Below are 21,962 nucleotides of genomic sequence, written 5' to 3'. Positions count from 1 at the left end.
GAGGCGCAGACTCCGTTGGGCCTGCGTTTTGTGCCCTTCCCAGCTCCGAGCAGCTCAGGTGATGAGGTGTTTGGGGAGCGCAGTCACTGCGACTTGACTTATGGCCTCTCCTGTCCCTGCCGCTCGGTTTTCTGGGTGTACAACTGGTGCACCTTCTCAGGTGGATGACTGTCCAGAACCCCAAGAAGTCTTAGTAAGCAAAGAAGCCTGCTTGCAGTTTGGTAGATAATGTCTCTCTGGGGCTGTGATTGCCCTCTTCTGGCTCTGGCTGCCTGTCACCGGAGGGGGGTGGTCTGTAGCCGGCTAGTTCTGTTCTGCGCTTTGTTCTGTGCGCGGGCCTGGTGGTGTCTTAGGGCTTTTCGCGTGGTAGCTATCCCACAGTCTGGTTTGCTAGCCCAAAGTAGCTTGCTCTGATTACTCTTGGGGGCATTCAGGCCTGATCCTTATTCTAAGCAATACAACCCACGCCTCCCTGCCCAGCCCCTGCTTGCTAGTGGCTGGTGCAGGCGTCTGCGCTGCTTCTCCACTGGGGGAGTTACCGTTGGGCTCGTAATCTGTGGGTTTTAATTATTTACTTATTTTTCCTCCTATTATGTTGCCCTCTGTGCTTCTAAGGCTCAGCACAGACTCGGCAGTAAGAGTGTTTCCTGGTGTTTGGAAATCTCTCTTTTTAATGCTCCCTTCCTGGGACAGAGCTCTGTCCTTACCTCTTTTGTCTCTTTTTTTGGTCCTTTATATTTTTCCTACCTCCTTTAGAAGACAGTGGGCTGCTTTTCTGGGTGCCTGGTGTCCTCTGCTGGCATTCAGAAGTTGTTTTGTGGATTTTACTCAGCGTTTAAATGTTCTTTTGATGAATTTGTGGGGGAGAAAGTGGTCTCCCCATCCTATTCCTCCGCCGTTTTAGGACCACCTCCCATTTGTATTTTTAAATTTTTTTATTTTTTAATTGAAGGGTAATTGCTTTATGGAATTTTGTTGTTTTCTTGAAACATTTGTATCATTGTTTAAAAAGATTCCACATGTAAGTGATATCATCTATTTGTCTTTCTGTCTGACTTCACTTAATATGATAATTTCTAGGTCTGTCCATGTTGTTGCAAATGGCATTATTTTATTCTTTTTATGGCTGAGTAGTATTCTATTGTTTATACATACCACATCTTTTTTATCTGTTTATGGACATTTGAATTGCTTCCACGTATTGCTATTGTAAATAGTGCTGCAGTGAATATTAGGTGCACGCATCTTTTAGGATTATGGTCTTCTCCAGATACATGCCCAGGAATAGGATTGCCAGATGATATGGTAGTTCTAGTTTTAGTTTTTTAAGCAACCTCCATACTGTTCTCCATAGTGGCTGTACCAATTTACATTCCCATCAACAATGTAGGAGGTTTCCCTTTTCTCCACATCCTTTCTAGCACTTTATTATTTGTAGACTTTTTGAAGATGGCAGTTCTGACTGGTGTGAGGTGATACCTCATTGTAATTTTGATTTGCATTTCTCTAATGATTAGCAAGGTTGAGAATCTTTTCATGTGCTTTTTGACCATCTGTATGTCTTTGGAGAAATGTCTACTTAGATCTTCTACCTGTTTTTTGATTGGGTAGCTTGTTTTTTTGATACTGAGCTGTATGAGCTGTTTGTGTATTTTGGAGATTAATCCCTTTTTGGTTGCTTTGTTTGCAAATATTTTCTCTCTTTTTGTGGAATGTCTTTTATTTTTTTATGAGTTCTTTTACTTTGTAAAACTTTTAATTTAATTAGGTTCCATTTGTTTATTTTTGTTTTTATTTTCATTACTCTAGGAGGTGGATGGGAGAAGGAAATGGCAACCCATTCCAGTGCTCTTGCCTGGAGAATCCCAGGGACAGGGGAGCCTCGTGGGCTGCTGTCTCTGGGGTTGCACAGAGTCCGACATGACTGAAGTGACTTAGCAGCAGCAGCAGCAGCAGCAGCAGCAGGAGGAGGTGGATAAAAAAAGATATTCTGCAATTTATATCAAAGAGTGTTCTATGTTTTCTCTGAAAGTTTTATAGTATCTGGTTTTACACTTAGGCCTTTTTAAAAAAATATTTATTTTTATTTACTTATTTATTTTGGCTGCATTGGGTCTTCGTTGCTGCGTGTGGGCTACTCTCTAGCTGCGGTGCTTGGGCTTCTCATTGCTGTGGCTTCTCTTGTTGGGGAGCACAGGCTCTAGGGAGCACGGGTTTCCATATATGCAGCATGTGGGCTCAGTAGCTGTGGCTCCCAGGCTCTAGAGCACAGGCTCAGTAGTTGTGGCACATAGGCTCAGTTGCCCTGCGGCATGTGGAATCTTCCCAGACCAGGGATTGAACCTGTGACCTCTGCATTGGCAGGCGGACTCTCAACCTCTGGACCACCAGGGAAGCCCTACACTTAGGTCTTTAATTCATTTTGAGTTTATGTTTGTATATGGTGTTAGAGAATGTTCTAATTTCATTCTTCTACATGTAGCTGTCCAGTTTCTCCAGTACCGCTTGTTGAAGAGATGTTTCTTCATTGTATATTCCTGCCTCCTTTGTTTTAGATTAATTGGCCATAAGTGTATGGGTTATTTCTGGCCTTTCTATCCATTCTATTGATCTATGTATCTGTTTTTGTTCCAGTGTCATCTGTTTTTATTACTGTAGCTTTGTAGTATCATCAGAAGTCAGGAAGCATGATTCCTCCAGCTCTTTAGCAGATATTTTATCAGTGTCATTCCTCAATATCAGACATAACAAATTAAACATTAAATGCCATAATCACTAGCTCTGTATTATAAGCAACTTGAGGACAGACAATATGACTTATAATTCTTGGCTTCCACTGCCTATTTTAGATGCACGTGTAATTTTCTTTGCTTTGCAATTAATTTGCTTATTGAAAATTAAATTTGTGGCTCTTCTGGGAAAGAGTGAGTCATAAGGTGATTTTAAGAAGATTAGAACTTGTTCTTACATGGCTTGGTGTCCACTCCCATGACTGCTGCGTTTCCTGCTTCCAAAGACAGTCTAGACAAGAATATCATCTAAGTGTCTGAGGTAATGCAGTTTCTGAAATGGTCAGACTTGTTTTCACTCCCACAGAGAAGACAAAGAGTCAGTTTAAAAGTATATTTTTAATATACATATCTTCTGGGTCCAAGGTGGCATAATGTTATATTTGAAAGACACATTTATGCATTTCATTAGTATTTTTTTCAGAAGTCAGTATTCTCCAGGAAGTATATATTTTCTGAAATTTCAAGAAAAATGTTAAAATAAGCTAAGAATTAATTTCTTATGATACTGTCCAGTATGTCTTAATCTATTCAATAATATGACCAATGAAAAAGATTCTCATGTGTCAACACATTTGAGATGGTTCAGTTGAAAAAAATTGAGACAGCTTACTGAATTCCTGGAAGAAAAAAAAACCTCTTTTTAAATGTAGGTATAAGCATGTTACATTTAAATATTTTTACTTGAGATGAAAATTTCTTGGGGTGAGAGTATCAGTAACAAATCATTCTTTTGTCTCTTTGGATATTTGGAACATTTGGGTCTATACATCCTCACAGATTAAATGATTATCTGTTTGTTAATGCTAGGAGAGCTTATTTCTTACAACATTTCTTAAGTTTCATCTGAAGGGAATGGCACGTGGGTTCATCTATTGTGCTAACTCTAGTCTATTACTAAGAGCAGCTTGCCACCTTACGTTAGGAAGGTCCTGGGTCTCATCTGTGATGAGTGAGTGGGAAAGAGTATCTTGACTGATTAACTGTGTCCTGTGTGTGTTTGAGGGGGTGTATGGGGGATGGGAAAGGGAGTGCACCATCTAGTTTCAAATATTTTCAGCCCTGACCCAACATGGAAAGTATATTATGTCAGCAATTAAATGTTTTCTTTTGGGGTATATTCAATAGGAAGCCCAAGAATAATGGAGTTGGTAGTCTATCCCTTCTCCAGTGTATCTTCCCGACCCAGGAATCAAACCGGGGTCTCCTGCATTGCAGGTGGATTCTTTATCAACTGAGCTATCAGGGAAGCCCCAGTAGGGATAGTAATCCTGGAAAAATATTCCCTTATTGCTGGAATCAAATGTGAGTGAATAAAGGGGCTCCCTGATATTATTAGGATCTGTATTTGTCAAGGCAAGACAAAGAACCCTTCTCTCTCACTCCACAGATGATGTTCATGGCCCTGGGGTGTCTTCCTGGCTTGGAGAGCCTACCTTTGGGTGATCCTGTGGGGGTTTCCTCCGTGGTTGGCCTGCCCCTCTGGATGCCAGCAGGTGTGGTTGATGCAAAGTCATCGTCTGTGCCACTAGGGGTTGAGAAGGGGTCCTCTGGGGTTCCCTGGGCGGCAGGATTTGCTCCTGCTTGTCCTGCAGGAAGGATTCCATTCTGGGCATCTGGATTAGCCTGACTGGTGGGCAGGATGGCTCCAGGGAACAAGGGATGGAAGATAAGGCCTGTTAAGATTTGAGAGGTCCCTTGCTGGAATGAGAGAAGGCAATAGAAGACAAAGTCAAAAGAACACATTTTAAGGCTGGTCAACTAGCCTTTTCTTCTTTGAGAGCAGCAAGTTTGAGTAGGATGCACAGATGAAGAGGGTAGAGTCAGCAAAAACGGTAAAGATTGGGCATTCCTTAGAGAAAATGGCCCCCTAGCCTGAGCCAAGTCTGATGCTGGTTTCATTACTAAGGATCCTTGCTATGCTCCATTTTTCCCAGAAAGGGAAAGCAAGAATCAAGTCAGTCACAGGAAAAGGAACAATGCATCACTTGTTCACATAAATTGTATCTGGAAGTAGAACTAAGACAGAAACTCCATACAATTGCAGCAGGCTATATTTCTCTTATTGACCTAAACCACAGTCTCTCCTTTGCCCAGACTTTTCAAAAAGTAATTTAAGAGATTAAAAATCAATGGAAAAATGAAGTCAAGTAGATTAATCAATTCTTATCTCATGACTTTTATGCTTTCTTTTGATATATTTTTTTCAAGGGCATTGGAATATTCAGTCAAGAACATTTCTTTTGGCAATTCAGCCACTGGTGTATTCTTTGAGGTTACTCAGTGGATCTCCTTTCTAGTGGACTGTCAGTGATTTGCACATTGGTATTGAATGTTGTTGGTACTTAGACCTGTTGTTCTTCCCCTGGGAAAAAATTACCATGAAAAGTTCTTCCTAAGATGAAATACCTGGAAATCAGCTGGTTTTGGAGAGAGCTCAGGCAGAAACCAGTTCTCTGGGACCTCCCAGTTCTGATAGCATTTTCATAGAATAAAAAGGGCTAAGAACTTATAATTAAGATACAGGTCTGTTTCTTTGAGCATGGTTCTCAATTGTTAGTATACATAAATACCACCTGGAAGGCAGATATATGCATTTTTAACCAGCACTCCAAATTGTCGTGGTTTGATGGTCCAGGACTGATGTTTGGAAAACACTGTCTTAGATTTATGAGGTACTGAAACCAGAATTAGGCTTATGCTGGATGAGAGACAGGAGTAGAGTACAGAAGTTTTCAAACTGGGGGTGGTGACATCCATGCACTTGAAATAAAGAAGATGGTACATCATTAAAAAACAAGGCTAAAATAATAGACTATAAATTACCAGTGCACTCTCTATAATAAGGGTAAATATTGTTTCATAAAATGTGTATATTTTAGCAACATGAAAAATATAACTGTTACTGCGCATTTCACTAAAAAACCTTGAAAACCTCTGGAATAGTGGATAGAAAAATGGTTTTTAATCTAGATCTACTGTTTTATTGACCTTGGCACCTATGTTGCTTAAGTTTTTCTAGCCTCTGTGTCTTTTTCTGTTAACTTGTGTTAAAAATCTCTAATTTGTAATCTGGTGAGTATTAAAGTCAATATATGTAAAAAGAAAAATCCACCAAGGTGCTTGTTTTATAGGATCAGGCCCGTAACTGGTAGAAATGGGTGTTCATGTATCAGTGTTGGCAAAACAGCCCCATTATTTGATTTTACTTATGAACAATTAAGCAAATCTCTACCTTCCTTATAATATAAAAATTTAAAAACTATCTTCCCAGATATTTCCTCAACTCTTTACTTTAGTGTCAAGTTTAGATACCGTTAATTCAAATTATTTTTCTCTAAAAATGACTCTGGAGAAATGCATAGAAGTGCCTAGACATAGTACTACGAGTTTTTGGGTTCATCCTTTTAGTTATTCATATGTATAGAGCAGATTTCATTTATCATCATAAGATGCTAGAATAAAAATATATTTTTCTACAAGCGTTAAACGTTTAAGTAAAAAAAAGAATCTTTCCTGAGATAAAGATCAGTATGTATATGATTCTAAATCTACATGTATTTCAATAACTTATAACACTAGATTTTAATCAACTTTAAATAAAATTTAAAAATATGCATTGACTTTCTGGATAGACCTGAATCTGACATCAATATGTGGAAAACAAAAGCTAAGTCAAATCAGTGGAGAAGTAGCTGGAGAAGGATGATGGAATCCCTAGCTGGAGAAAAGATAACCTAACGAGAAGACCTATAAAAGGGTTCAGTGTATGACAGCATGTACTAGGTTTAGGGGCTGAGGTCAAAAGTTATATGAGGATAGGAAACAGCACTGTGGTAGCAGTAAAAAGAACTTGAAATACTAGGAATTAATTTTTTTTGTTTACCAGTTCCTCTGAGCTTAGGATAGTACCCTAAAAGGAAAATAATAACACATATTACTAGATAGATTTTAATATATTTGAGGCAATATATATATATATCATAGTTTAAAAGCTTAAAATGGTTTTAAAGAGAGATATATATTTTAATTTTCAGCAATAATTTAAACTGACTTTGAGACTTTTATTACAAAACTCAAGTCAGCACATGGTAGTGGACTGCTAACATTTTTTATCTGAGTGATGGGAGGTTTTATGCATTTCAAAAATTACCTGTTTTCTATTATTAGATAATATATACACATTAGAGGAAACTTGGAAAATGCAGACAGCCATAAAGAAAAAAAAAATCCCATCATGCAGAGTTGATATATTTTCTTCCAGATGTTTTTCAAACATTTCTTTTTTACATATTATAGAAGTCACATCATTTACACAATTTGTGTCTTACCTTTTCTTTTAATACTACACAGCAATTCTTTAACCATGTTGCCAACAAATTTTAGCAAATGTACTTTGAATGGTCACAAGTATTTGCTTTTATGCTGTACAGTTTACATAATAATTTTCCTTCTGTTTAAATTTAAGTTGCATCTAATATACTTCTCTGGGGGCTTCCCAAATGTGCAATGGTAAAAAGTCTGCCTGCCAAAGCAGGAGACCCAAGAGTTGTGGGTTCTTTCCCTGGGTCAGGAAGATCACCTGGAGTAAGAAATGGCAACCACTCCAGTATTCTTGCCTAGAAAATTCCATGGATAGAGGAGCCTGGCAGGCTACAATCCATGGGGTTGTGAAGAGTTGGAAGCGACTAAGTGACGGAGCACACACACAGTATTCGTCTTTACTATAAAAATATTTTGATGAATATATTTATAAATAAACCTTTGCTGTATTTCAGATTATTTCCTTGGGATGTGTTCCCTGATGTGGAATTAAGAGTTAGTGTGAATTTTACATTTGATTCTGCTTTTAGAAGTAAAAACTCAAGAGGGAGGGGAAGTATGTAAACTTATAGCTGATTCACGCTGTTGTACAGCAGAAACCAACATAGCATTGTAAAGCAATTATCCTCCAATTAAAAAAAGGAAGAAGGAAAACCTGCCATCTGATGCTCATATTTGATCTTGGCTCTTGGTAATTGTATCAGTGATCTCAAGAATTACCTTTCACAAAGGAAAAATAGAGAGAGAGGAAAGTTTATCATATTTAGGGAAAAGACATATAGTTAATAAATAAATTTGAGATTAAAAAATCCCCCACACCATCAATTTTTAGATCAGTTAATTAATTAATTCATTCTTTTTTTTTTTGCTTGACAGTGTGGTTTAAAGGATTGACTGGTTGCTTCATCTGTGACATTTACTGTGTGATATAACTGAACAACTAACTGTGAGTGTCGCTAGTTAGTAACTAGCTAGTTAGTAACATCTTCACGTAGGAAATAAAAACTTTGACTATAGAAGATTATTAGAAGCTTAGATGAAATAGCACATAATCAATAAAAAGTGTTTAGAACAGTGCCTGGCACACAGTAAGTGCCCAGTAAATGTTCTTGTTATTATCCTATTTGTAGTGTTCATACAGTGAAAGTAAATAGGAAGCTTGGCAACTATCTGGTGAATTGATACAGAATTAAATATTTCACACTAAGATGATATAAAATAAAATTATATTATAAAATAATCTTACCTGGGCTCCAAAGTGTGCTACAATAACTGGTAACATCTGAAAAAAAAAGAGAAAAATTTAGTAAAAATATACTAAAAGTTAAATTCTGGCAGATGAAGTAAATATTGAAACTTTCAAAATAAGTACACAATATTTATTAAATAGATATTCCATTTAATGTATCATCTAAAATAATAGATATTGACTCATGAGAAAGATGGCAATTGGAACTGATTCAGTTTGTGAAAAGAAGATTAGGCCCAGAGAGATTTAGAAACCAGCTTAAGGCGGCACATTTAAAAGGCAGAAGTTAGTAAATTGGATGAAAATAATTTTGTTCTCAAGGTATCTGAAAACTTAAAATTATTTCAAGTAATCATGATGATAAAATGCATGTTTCTTTTACATGGCATCTCAGAAGATACATGAAAACATGTAGTGGATATTTTAAAATAATCAAGATTTGTTAAAGCATATATAGTTAGTCTCACAATGGTTGCCTGGATATTTTGCTATTAAAAGAGGCACAAGCAGGAAATTATGGATGATATTGTTCAACATCCCTGGTCCTAACAGAGTTCTTAGCGCTAAGTGAGAAACACTCTAATGGTCACTGATGACTATGTGAATGGAGTGAATTTGTAGCTGGAAAGCTCTGGGTGAGGTGTTGGTATGCTCTAGCACTCTAAGATCTAACTTTAAGGTTTGTTAGAAAGAATTAGGGTTTTAAGGTTTATTTTTATTTCTATAGAAATCCAGTGTCATAAAACTTATCAAAATGGGACTTTTAATACAACCCAAACTAAAAGATTTGAAAGTCTTATAAAAAGACCTTTATTATTTCTCAAGAAGTTTGTACAGTAATACCCATAATGCCCAAAGATAAAAACTACAAACATTTAGGAAAAAGCCTTACTCTCAGTCAGATCCTTGGCTACTGACCATAAACAAATAGTCTTCAGGGTGGCAATGAAAAAATGGATCAAAGGAAAGGGACAAAGGATTTGGGAGAAAACAAAATGGGAAGTTCTTCTTTAAAGGCAAATTAGAAGGAACAAAAAGATACAAAGAGGAAACCACAGATGTCTAAAAACTATAATGAAAGATAATTAACTAATGTAATACCGATGTAACAGTAAGGAGAGAAGTTGTTAGTTTTTCGTACAGAATTTGTTTGAAATAATAGCTAAATGTATTGAATGATTACCAAGTGATAGGTACTGTTCTAAGTGTTTTATGTAGATTTACTCACTTAATCCTTCTAACAGCTCTAGTGGTAAAGTTCTAATTAATTCCTATTTTAAATGATGAAGAAAATGAGTCACAGAGGGTTAAGTAACTTAGCCACATAGGGAGTAAGTGGAGAGCTAGGATTTGGCCAGAAGTTGTGTGGTTCTAGAGTTCATTCTTAGCCGCACTGGTCTTGCTTTGCTAATGAGAGCTGTGGACATGTGCCCAGGTTTCCGGCAGGGGATATAAGGTACTCTGCATAGGGAGAGACAGGGTCAGAGCCGCTGCGCCTGCACAGGAGAAGGTGTGTCTGAGGACCCTTGGTGGTGGTATCGCCTAGAGACTGTGAAGAAGCCCCGCAGAGCATGAGGACTGAATTATATTATGGGATGAAGGGGCCATGCATGTCAAATGTCTCTACCGAATCTTTAAGACCATCTGCAGTGCCACTACTGCCCTGGACTCCAGTGGATATACTCTTTGGGGAATATGAAGATGTACCAAGTCTGACTTTGAGGTTAGAACAGGGCAGCAATTGAAACTGAAACTGGGGGCAGTTGGCAGGTGGACTCTACCAAGGTCATGCAGTAAACAACTCTCTCTAGTCTTTTTCAGAGGATTACTCTTATTATTAAGATATAAATAACAGAAAACACTTGGAGTGAAGGCTCTAATATATCTGTAAGAAATAAGTACTGACTGATCTACGAATATATACATCAGTATTAAAAAAGAAACGTAACAGTTACATTACAGAATTTTACAAATATGAGTAAATTAAGCAGTATAGTCCTTTGTGTTGTTATCTTGGACAAAAGAAGATACAGGGAAAAGCATTGGTTGAATACGATGTAGAATTTAAATTGAGCAGCTTAAAGTAATTTTGTCAATTAAACTCAGCTTTGATTATAATTACTAATTAATGCAAGCTTGCTACTGTAAGTTGGGTGTCCCTAGTGGTAGGAAAATAGGATATAGTCATGCTTCACTTTTTGGGAATGTGTATTAAAAATCTTACTTTTTTAAATGTCTTTGGACTCACAAATTCTATTCCTAGTCTTAAGGAAAGAATCACCAATATGGTCAAAGACTTAGTTAAAGGATGTTCACTGTGGTATTATTTATGGAAGTAAAAATTTTGGAAAAAACACAAATTTTTGCAATATGGTGGAATACTAAGCAGTCATTGAAAACAATATTATGCTATTCACAATATTATAAGTGAATATTCAAAATATAGGAAAGTCTTTTCAAAATGTATCATGTGAAAAAGTTAGATTATAGAACATTAAATATAGTAAGAACATATTTTCTTTAAAAACTATACTTATATGCACAGAAAAAAGACTGAAAGGTCATGCTCTAGAATGCTGACAGGGTTTGATTCTGACTGGTAGGCTTATGAGTGAATTTTAGTTTTTCCTTTTCTTATCTTTTTTTCTAAATTCTCTGTAATTAACATATAGCATGTATGTAATAATCAAGAAAGCTTCTACAAAAAATCAGACTATGTGGGAATGATAGGGACTGAGGGTATGTGTTAGGGAGAATAAGTTAACAATAACCAATTAGTCATAAAGGATCACTGTATTTTTCTCCAGAGTCATTAAACTATTTAGAGAAATTCCAAGAAGAAAAGTTTGGGCTTTGCAGTTAAAATGCAAGCATTTCTAAAAGAGGCCGTGTCCTAAGTATGTCATTTAAATCTTTGTGTGAGAAGGTTTTGGGGGGTTTTTTCCTAAAAGCAAATAATTGTGGGAGAAGAAAGGGAACTAGAGGATTCCCAGGAACTTGAAAGGAGGCATGGAAAAGGGGCACAAAAAGGAGATTAGATTTTCTGGAAATAAGCTTTGTCCATCCCTTATCTTTTCTTTGGAATGATTCTGGTCACTCAGAAAGTCTTTCATAGAAACAGAGCAAGCTGGAGAAGAATCCTGATGCCTCTCAATTCCCAGCTTTATTCTTTACTTCTCAATCTTCCCTAGCTCTTCACGCTTCCTGTTACCTGTTACAAGTGTACTCTTGAGAGGTGATGGGGCAGCGTGCTTAGTTTTCTGAGTGTGTTTTCATGGAGTTTCAGCAAGAACCAAATTGCCAAAGATGGTCATAAGTTTAATAGGACCTCCCTCTGCAAAGTGTCTGGGTAAAATTTTCAAGAACCTTGAAAATATTCTTTCCCCTCCTTTAGGCTTTCACCTGAGGGGAAACGCCAGTGTTAAACTGAGTAAGGCTTTGAACTTACTTGTGGTTGCAGCTGCTGCTGTACCTTCAGTCCCCCCAGGGCCAGTGGGAGGGTCTGTGTACCGGATGGCATCCCTGCAGCAGAATTTAGCTGTAGGGCAATGAGGAAGATTGTGTTGTTTCAATTTGAACATCCAGGATATGAAACTGTATTTACTAGATGTAAAAGGGAGGATTTGCTTTGCAAATCTATAGTAGATGACATTGCATTTGGAATTAAGTATACAAATGAAGTTCAGAGACCTGTTTAGTCTGCTAGTACAAACGTGAAGTCCAGGACTAACTTTTCTCACACTCAGGTTTCCTTTGGCATTTAACCCATTCTCCTGAGGATTACTTAGATGATCTCATACTTGCCTTCCCCTTTTGGCTATGACAGCAATAGTTCTGGGAATTTTCCTGATAGCTTTCTTATGAAGAAAATGAGTTCCTTCATAGATATCCCCATGAAAATTGTGAGGGTCCAAATAAAGTAGCTTGAATATGATCTAGTACTACATTTAAATCTGACCACTGGGGAAAAAACCCGCTTTAAGCAGGGAAGAAATTTATTAATTATTTTATCCTTAAACTACACAGACATTCTATGAGAAGAATGTAGCTTTTCCCATCCCTTCTCATTTGCTCTTTTTGTTGGGGTGATAATAGCAGTCATAGTGTTTGGATGTCGTATAGGCTGTGAGGAAGAGGTGAAAAAGTGAAAGTGTTAGTCACTCAGTTGTGTCTGACTCTTTGTGATCCCATGGACTGTGGCCTGCCAGGCACCTATGTCCATGGGATTCTCCAGACAAGAATACTGCAGTGGGTATCCATTCCCTTCTCCAGAGGATCTTCCTCAGGAATCAAACCTAGGTCTCCTGCATTGCAGGTAGATTCTGTCTGAGCCACCAGGAAAGCCCCGTGAGGAAGATATGTTGGAGGAATGAGAAGGGGAGCTGAGAGAAGAGGTGAGAACTAAAGAAGTAAAGACTTGAGAATTAGATTAATTCCTTTAGAGATAATCTTAAAGATAAGAAAAATTTTAATGTTGTATTGAATAGTATTCATCTCTCTTTGACTTTTTCTGTCACCTCTCTTTCCGTTTATCTACAGTGAAATGTATGTATGTGTACATCTGTGGATACCCACCCCATATATACACTCAACATGAGGTATTATTTTTATTTAAAAATGGACATTAAAATGATATAAAAGGTACTTACCAGTTGCAAGTTTGACCCCAGTGTGAGCATATGTGTCAAAGGAATTAGACTTAAAGAAGAGAAGACCTGCAGGGCATTGAAATTAACATGTGAGACAAAAAGTTGTCTGGTTTTACAATGCCATCAGTGGTTTATATCCTCAAGTAACATATACTTCTATCACAGGTGGATTTACCATGAAGCTAAAGCTTCAGGGCCTCTCACCAGCATTGCCCCTTCCATGGCCCTTGGAGGTACCCAAGCAATGTGTCAAGTTTAAGGTATTTATCAGCTTAAAAATATGTAATTTACTCATTTATTATCTCATTGTGAATTTTTCACTTTAGTAACTAATTTTGCATATCTAGTTTTGTATTCTTTTTTAAGGAAAGTCCTCCTAGCTTCAAGTTCCTTAAGACAGAAGGTTGGCTAGTGACTTGAGTATTGTCTAATGTCCATAGACCAAAATGAAAACTTTATTCTGGTGTTACTGTACCATTTTCACAAAGTCTAGATGTAGGTAAGAAGAGGTCTTTTTGAACAGAGGGAGGATGGGAAGAAGGGGGAGGGTAGCTAGGAGACCATTCAGTTTTCATAAGTATTTAAATATGCTTCAGTGACAGATTTTACAGTAACACATCAGTTCATCAACAATAATAGTTAAAACCACTAGGAAATCTGCAACTGTTTTTATGGATTACCTCTTAATCCCTGTAGGTTCTGGCAAGTACCGTATTTGCTTAATTCACAGTTCTTCAAAGGCATAGATGACCAAGCTTTTTCAATAGGTGTAGCTATTGCTTTTCAGAATTGACTAGATTTGGTTGCTGAACCAAATTATTACTCAGACAAAAGGAATAGAAATGAATATGTGTTGAAATAATAAGAATGAAATAAGAAATATTAATAAAAAAGGTATGCTTCTTATTTTTATTTCCCCTCAAATAGGGCTTTTCTCTCTCTTGCTCAGTCATGAAACTTTGGGTGAATCTTGACTTTAAATCCACCAGCCTTAGCATGTTCGCTTTGCTGGTCTCCGTATGTTCAGCATTGTAGGACTCTTACCTGATTTGGCTGCTGTGGGTTTAGCAGTGTTGCCTGATCTGGAACAAGCTTGGTAGGAGGAAGCACCAAAGCAGGGTTGAGCTGCATCTGTGATAACAAATATTTGAAGAAGCAGCATCTACCATTTTTCATGTGTGTTCACAAGTCTTTTTGAGTTGGCCTTGAGTCTGAACTTAAAGAAAGCTAGCAGAATACCAAATGAAGAGACCTTATATACACACACTGGACCTGTCATGACCCAGCTCTCCCTCCCCCATATTGACTGGGAACAAGACAAAGAATTATTAAATTATTTGGTAGGATGAAGTTATCCAGTAGGGAGCATTCCTCCAGCTCAGGCTTGAGACACCAGACCTCAGAGTAAAGAAACTTATGTCAGGTGATCTGTAAAAAACTGAAAGAAGACTAAGGTTTAGAAAGAGAATGAACAAGGAGACTTTAAAAATTCTCTTCTCCTGGATGACCTGTTTTAAGACAGAAACAATATAACTTCAGCTTTACCCATTCCTGACTGAAAGTCATGCCAAGGTTGAATCTTAAAGGAAAACTAAATTTAAACCTCTTATAGAATATTTCACCCCCACCTAGGGGTAGGAGCAAGGAAAAAAAATTTAATGAATATTGTAGAGGTATAATTTCAACTTAAAAATGGTTTGAGGTCTTGTATCCATTTATTTCCAGGAGGTAATAAGTTTACCCAAAATGCAAAAATCTGCCTTTAGCCCCTGTGTGTTTTGAAACAGTTTTAACTCCCTGGAACATTTTGTGCATGACAGGAGAGGCAGCTGTAGAAAGGGAAAGTGCCAGACCAGGAAGGGTGCTGTGGGGAGGGACAGAGGGTGAGTAGGGCCCATGCTACCTCAGAACCTCACTGCCACCTGTTCCCTCTGCCTGGAACGCTCTTTCCCCAGACATTGGCTCACTCCCTCACCTGCTTGAGTTCACCTTCTTTTTGAGGCTTACCCTGACCACTCTCCCAAACATCCAAGTGTCCCAGCTCCAATGTACGCTCATATTTCCAAACTTTCGATCTACTGAAACAATTGCTAGGCTACATTAAGTGTTCATATTTGCAAATCTATTCATTTCATATACCTTTATGATAATTCAACAAATTCATTTACAAGTAATTGAAAAAAAACCTTGCCCGTGTGTCCCGAGTTTTTATTTGATAAATCCTACTATGATACCTAATAGGCATTTTAATGTTACTTCTCACACTTCCTACACCTCTGATTCTTGCTGCTCTCTCAGTCTGCATGAATCTGTACACTACTTCTTGGTCCACCTTGAATGATAGCTATGCTTCTAGAAAGTTTTGTCTTGAGTTTTCACAAACTATATGGTAATTTAAATTCATAAGAGATACCCAACTTAGAACAACCTTTTGGCAAATTTATTCAGTGAAGTGCAAAAATCCACATTAAAAAAATTAACTTCCTAATTTACCTTGTTTAAAGATTAAATTTTTACAGGAGACTTCTTTAAAGAATGACCAATGTGTGTTTGGAATGAAATAAGAAGGAGGTTTGTTTTTTATGTTTGTTCCATCCCCTCCATGAAGATCACCCTGTTCATCTCCTTCATAGAACTAATCATGGTTACAATTTATAATTTATCATTAAAAATAGTCCTCATAAACACCATGAAGGATTATGTCTTTTTTTTCTCTCACCATTCTATCTTTAACAACTAGCACATTATTTGGTATATAGAGAGTTTTCAATAAATATTTGTTGATTGCATGGGTGAGTAAGCAAGTATTAAGTGAGCTTGAAGCCTAATTGAGAATGTTATTTTTGTTCTGCTAATTCATAGTAAATATCCTTAATTTTTTTCTCATTGTCCACACTGAAGCATCTCAAACAAAAGGAAATTTATGTAGCAATCCAAACCACTCATATTATGTCTATAAAATATTGGAGGATAGTGGAATACACATTTGAATACTAGGTTCTCTTTTTGTTAAGCCTGTTATATGTGAACTTATTTTGTGATGAAATGTTCTAAGTAAAAAATATTATTTGCCTTCTAATATCCTCTTGTTATTGCACAATTTGGTAGACTTTTTAGAGTTTTTATAATTTAGATGTTTTGTGTTTCCAATTAGAAAACTCAGAAAATGTAGTTTACATCTTTAATCATGAAAAAATAATTAGTTGGCAAGAAAATCTTAACTTCTTTTTAGAAGTAAAATAATTAGCCATTTGAGCAGACATAATCCACCGCGTCCCTTTTTCTCTTAATTTCTGCCCTATTGCTCTGTCAAAAATAATCAAAATTCTACCATGATAAAGTGGATACAATGTAAGTACGTTGGAATATACACTAATACTTCATTAGCTTATCATTTTTCAGCTTGGGAAATAAAAACAGGAAACTAAGGGAATGGGTCACAAACAGAGAAGTTTTGGCAGAGAGGGAGAGAGAGGTCTACCGTTAGAGATGCAGTTAAGGCTGGGTGGTGCATAAAATAAACAGGGTGTACTTACCGGTAATGACAGCGTTGATCCTAGAAGACAAAACAGTAGAATCGCAGCCTTCATGTTCAAATTGCTACCTGAATCAACAAAGCAATGTTATTCTTTCACTCCGTTTTTTTCTTTTTTGAGACAAAGTGGTACGTGAAAAAAATGAGTGGTCTCTTTGAAACGTGGTCAGTTCTGTTACCTTTCTCTTCACTAGGCAAAATGTACAGGTGAGGTGATATCTCTAGTCTGTATGCTGAAAATTTTTACCCTTAGGTGAGCTATGAGTGTGTAGGAAGAATTTAAATTTGACTCCAGGAGGCTGGCAACTGAGGGGCCAATCAGGACTTAGCTGTCTGTGAAGTCATTTGGTTTCTTTCATTTCCCAACACTTCATTAGGTGCGTTATTAGCTGCAGACATCATATTACCCAATGTCTGCCATTTGAATAGAGGGTATTTCAGGAAGACATGCCTTGTATAATTAAAAGTGCAGACAATAAAAAGTTACAATCTTTCTTCACTTCCATCTCTTTCCCAAATGACTTCCCAGAGTACCTGTTTTATCATGTGTACATGGGCACATAAATCAAACATCAAAATATAGCTGCCTATGTTAAAAAATGAGAACTATTATGTATATTTCTCTGCAATTTACTTTGTTTTGCTTTATAAATAATCAGCAACCTATTTGTCAGTAGGTGTAGATTTATTTCATTTATTTAATGGCTGTATTATATTCCATTTCCTTTTGGTGCACAGTTAATCCATTTTCATTTTAGTTTGTAATTATAAAAGTGGCACAGTCAGCATCCTTATAAATTTTTTTCACACAAGTGGGAGTATTTTTTGTAAATATTTTTCTTATAAGTACTGTACTAAAGGATATGTATGTTTAAAATTTCAGTAATGGGGGAAATGGCCAGATTGCCTCCAGAAGCATTGGATGGTGTACTTTATTTTAAATGGGGGAAAAGCTACAGTAATCTAGGCAAAATGCAGGGGTCCACTGAGGTTTCTTTCACAAACAGAACAATGAAATGCTCACCATAGGCTTTCAGGGCCCTGGGCTTTACTGGGAGTTTTCTTTAGCCTTATGTGTAAGGAGGGAGGTATGCAAATTCTTAGTCCAAATCAAAAGTAAATCTGTGTCATGCTAGGGTTTCACTTGGAAGGCCATCTTAGAGTTGGCTAGTTTTAGGGTATAGAATGGGCTTCCCAGGTGGCACTAGCGGTAAAGTGGTAAAGCACATTGGTAAAGTGCTTGCCAATGCAGGAGACATAGGAGATGTGGGTTCGATCGCTGGGTTGGGAAGATCCCTTGGAGGAGGGTATGAAAACGACCCATTCCAATATTCTTGCCTGAAGAATCCCATGGACAGAGGAGCCTGGCAGGCCTCAGACCATCGGGTCGCAGAGTTGGATATGACTGAAGCGACTTAGCACACATGCTCACAAACTATAGAATGTCTGAGACAATGAGTTGTTTCCCAAAGCTTTTCTATAACTATTCATTGCACAGTCAACTTTCATTACAGTCAGGTAAGAATAGGGGACACACAAAGGTTAACCAGTATACCCTTGGTAAGTGTAATAATGTATGTGTGTGTTCTCACTTGCGTCTGACACTTTTTGTGACCCCATGGACTGTAGCCCGCCAGGTTTCTCTGTCCATGGACTTTTTCAAGTATGAATACTAGAATGGGTTGTCATTTCTTACTCCAAGGGATCTTCCCGACCCAGGGATCAAAGTTGCTTTTCTTGGGTCTCTGGGCATTGGCAGATGGATTCTTTACCACTGCACCACCCGAGAAGCAGTAAGTGTAATCCTAGGAGTATCACAGGTATGGAGGGGAGCTTGGTTAATTTGTTGGGGGCAGGAGGGCAGAGAGGGCTTACTAGAGGAGGTGACTTCTGAGCTGGTTTTGAAGAATAGAAAGGATTCATTCACTGTGAATGCAAGGAGAGTATCCAGGCAGAACAAGTTTTTATAGATGGAGGACAAATGTTATTGCTCCTTATCACAGGAACAAAATGAGGTGAGGGCAGCGGTGAAAGACAGGGTTGGAGAGATACCTAATTTTAATCACCTGTAGTATTTTTGTTTGTCTGTTTCTCCCTCTCTTTTTTTTTTGTCTGTTTCTCTTAATATTACTTCTTTTGGCTCTCCATCGACATCGTCTCCTTCATCTCAATCAGACAGAGCTCCTTCATTATTTCCTGATTGTATGTTTCTCTTGAACTAGATGGAAAGTTCCTGAGCCATGTCTTGTGATTCTTCAGTGTCTTCTATGTTAATGTCTTTGCAGAGCACCACATGGGTCACTGCATGTTGATGGATAAATTGCAGAGGTATATACTGTCTGATTGGACTTCCCTGGTGGCTCAGGTGGTAAAGCGTCTGTCTACAATGCGGGAGACCTGGGTTCGATCCCTGGGTTGGGAAGATTCCCCTGGAGACGGAAATGGCAATCTACTCCAGTACTACTGCCTGGAAAATCCCTTTGACAGAAGAGCCTGGTAGGTTACAGTCCATGGGGTCGCAAAGAGTCGGACACGACTGAGCGACTTCACTTTCACTTTCATACTGTAGGGCGCTGGAGTGAGGTGGAGTTCAGAGAAGAGACGGGGCTTTAAGTGGATTTGAAGGATAGATACAATTGATGGGACAGTGAAGAGCATGGTAAATGGGGTAATATTAAGAGGGGCACTGACACATAAGGCCTGAGGGATGTACAAGGGAAGAAACAGTATGTTCTCACAGGCTTTCATAGGCACATTTATTCATTCTTTTATTCTGTCAGTTTGTTCTTCTAACCCGTCAACTAGCATACATTCACTCTATGTTCTGCTCAAATTGTTTCAGTTTCTGGGAATAAAACAGGGGCAAAAATCCCTGCCCTTAAGGAGCTTGCCTTTTGTGCTATGCTATGCTAAGTCACTTCAGTCGTGTCCGACTCTGTGCGACCCCACAGACGGCAGCCCACCAGGCTCCCCGTCCCTGGGATTCTCCAGGCAAGAACACTGGAGTGGGTTGCCATTTCCTTCTCCAATGCATGCAAGTGAAAAGTGAAAGTGAAGTTGCTCAGTCGTGTCCAACTCTTAGCGACCCCATGGATTGCAGCCTAACAGGCTCCTCCGTCCATGGGATTTTCCAAGCAAGAGTACTGGAGTGGGGTGCCATTGCCTTCTCCATACCTTTTGTGGGCGGACATTAAATATTTGAGCCTCACTGAGTGGGAGGGAGGCTATGACACTGGGGAATCCTTTTTCCTGAGCATTATTTTCAACGAATGTGTAGGGGAAGGGGCTTCATTAATTTTGTTTTCTTTTTGGAAGAAGTAGAGTTGAATTTTATGCCACTGTTGTTCCTGGGTTTAGGTGAGGAGACTTGGGTTCTGTTGCCAGCCTAGAGTTTGGTGCCAGTGGTTAGCCGATTCAGTTGAATCACTGTGTGACTGTCTGGACATCAGGTGATTCAGGGAACTGACAGTGCATCAGATGCCTGATGTAGACATGTCTCCAACCCCAGGCTATAATGGGACATGCCCTAGCTTGGAAATGAGCAGTTCTTAGTTTTTGGCCAAAATAAACGTGGGAAATAAAGAAAGTGGAGTACTTTCTTAGATAAGGAATTTTAACTTCGAAAGCTGATAACTTGCAATAATATAATTATGGAGGTGGGAGTCAAGAAATATGTAATATAAAAGGAGAAAATTACTAAATCTTTCGAAAACTGAGAGACATCAGTAAAAACAGAGAGGTAAACTGAGCAGTCCATAGGTTTTGACCAAAATAAATGTGGGAAATAAAGAAAGCAAAGTACTTTCTTAGACAAGGAATTTTAACTTTGAAAGCTGATACTTGCAATAATATAATTATGGAGGTGGGAGTCAAGAAATAGGTAATATAAAAGGGGAAAATTCCTAAATCTTTTGAAAACTGAGAGACATCAGCAAAAACAGAGAGGTAATTTATTTTTCTTAAATGGCTTAGGCTATCAGGATTCATCACAGTATTTTGTGAACTACAGGCAACACCTAGCCTTGTAGTTCTAGACATTTCTTGGTATTTCTTATTGGCTTTAGTGTACGTTTCTTTGATTTATGGACACTGTCTCCTCAGGAAAAATGCACAGATGCCCATGAACACAATGTGTATCCACCAACTTCAGGGGTTTCATGGATCTCCTGAGAGCCCCGCTGTGCACAACCGCTCTTTTGTTGTGTTCAGTCACTCGGTTGTGTCGGACTCTTTGTGACCCCGGGACTGTAGCCCACCCAGCTCCCATCTGTCCATGGGATTTCCTAGGCAGGAAAACTGGAGTGGGTTGCCATTTCCTTCTCCAGGGGATCTTCCCGATCCAGGAATCAAACCTGCATCTCCTATATTGACCGGGGTGGGGGATGGTGGTTCTTCACCACTGAGCCACCCTGGAAGCATCCACTCTACTGTGGTAGAATTTCGATTATTTTTGGCAGAGCAACAGGGTGGACATTAAGAGAAAAAGAGATGCCTTAGATTATGTCTGTTCAAAGTGGTAATTAGTTTACTTCCAAAAAGAAGTTAAGATTTTCTTGCCAACTTTATCACCTGTAACCAATGGCCAAACCACTCTGCCAAGAATTCTGGACATATTTTCCTAATACCCAATATAAAAAAATGTCACGAGATTAGTAATAAACCTATGTAGTTTTTTCCTATCTAATAAAATTTTTTGTGTTTAGTCGCTCACTCATGGATTGTAGCCCACCAGGCTCCTCTGCCCATGGAATTTTCTAGACAAGAATACTGGAGTGGGTTGCCTTTTCTTACTCCAAGGGATCTTCCCAACCCAGGGATCAAACTCACTTCTCTTGCATGGCAGGAGATGTTCTTTACCACTAGTGCTACCTGGGAAGTAGAATTTTAGATACACAGAAGGCTGTCCTTCTGGCATTCATTCATCAAAGCACTCCATAGAAAAGTGGCTCTACAGAAGGTTTTTGGGCATATATCCTAATTTTCTGTGGGTAGTACAGGTTTGTGTTTGAGGGTGAGAGCTTGAAAATGAAAATGTTAGATCTGGATGTGGGTTTTGATAGAGGAGCAGGTGAGGAGATATTTCATTTTGATGAGATTGAGTTTGTCCAGTTCTTTTGTTGATTTGTGCACTTGGATAAAATTTGGTGTGATCAGATTTTTTTTTTTTTTGGTATAATGAGTTTTGAAGTGGCTTTCAGCAAGGTTAAGGTTTTAAAGTGTTTCATGAATACCAGATTTTAGAAAATGCTTTGAGAGCTCAGAGTTTGATTGACTATAGTGTTTGATATGAATTTTTGGAGAGCAAGTGCCTGACTGAATAGCTTTTTTAGGAAGTGCTTTGGTCAGGACAGTTCTTTGCCTAACAAACCACTCTTGGATGACTGTATGGTAAGACAACACCTAATTAAACAGCCGTT

General features: G+C 38.2%; 1 protein-coding gene across 1 annotated transcript; it reads right to left on the bottom strand.

Annotated features, from left to right (window-relative positions):
- Positions 1–3,398: 3,398 nt before the first annotated feature.
- AMTN (amelotin) lies at positions 3,399–16,667 on the bottom strand. Its single transcript, XM_061419238.1, has 7 exons — positions 16,547–16,667; positions 14,055–14,141; positions 13,011–13,076; positions 11,810–11,899; positions 8,359–8,394; positions 4,226–4,490; positions 3,399–3,409 (listed from the first exon to the last, which is right to left on the bottom strand). The coding sequence occupies exons 1-7, from the start codon at positions 16,598–16,600 to the stop codon at positions 3,399–3,401; spliced, it is 609 nt and encodes a 202-aa protein (XP_061275222.1). The 5' UTR covers positions 16,601–16,667.
- Positions 16,668–21,962: the final 5,295 nt, after the last annotated feature.

The sequence above is a fragment of the Bos javanicus genome, chromosome 6 (assembly GCF_032452875.1).
Source record: "Bos javanicus breed banteng chromosome 6, ARS-OSU_banteng_1.0, whole genome shotgun sequence".
Lineage (NCBI taxonomy): Eukaryota > Metazoa > Chordata > Mammalia > Artiodactyla > Bovidae > Bos > Bos javanicus.
The sequence above is the reverse complement of the archived record's forward strand: the minus strand, read 5'-3'. Positions and strand labels throughout refer to the sequence as shown.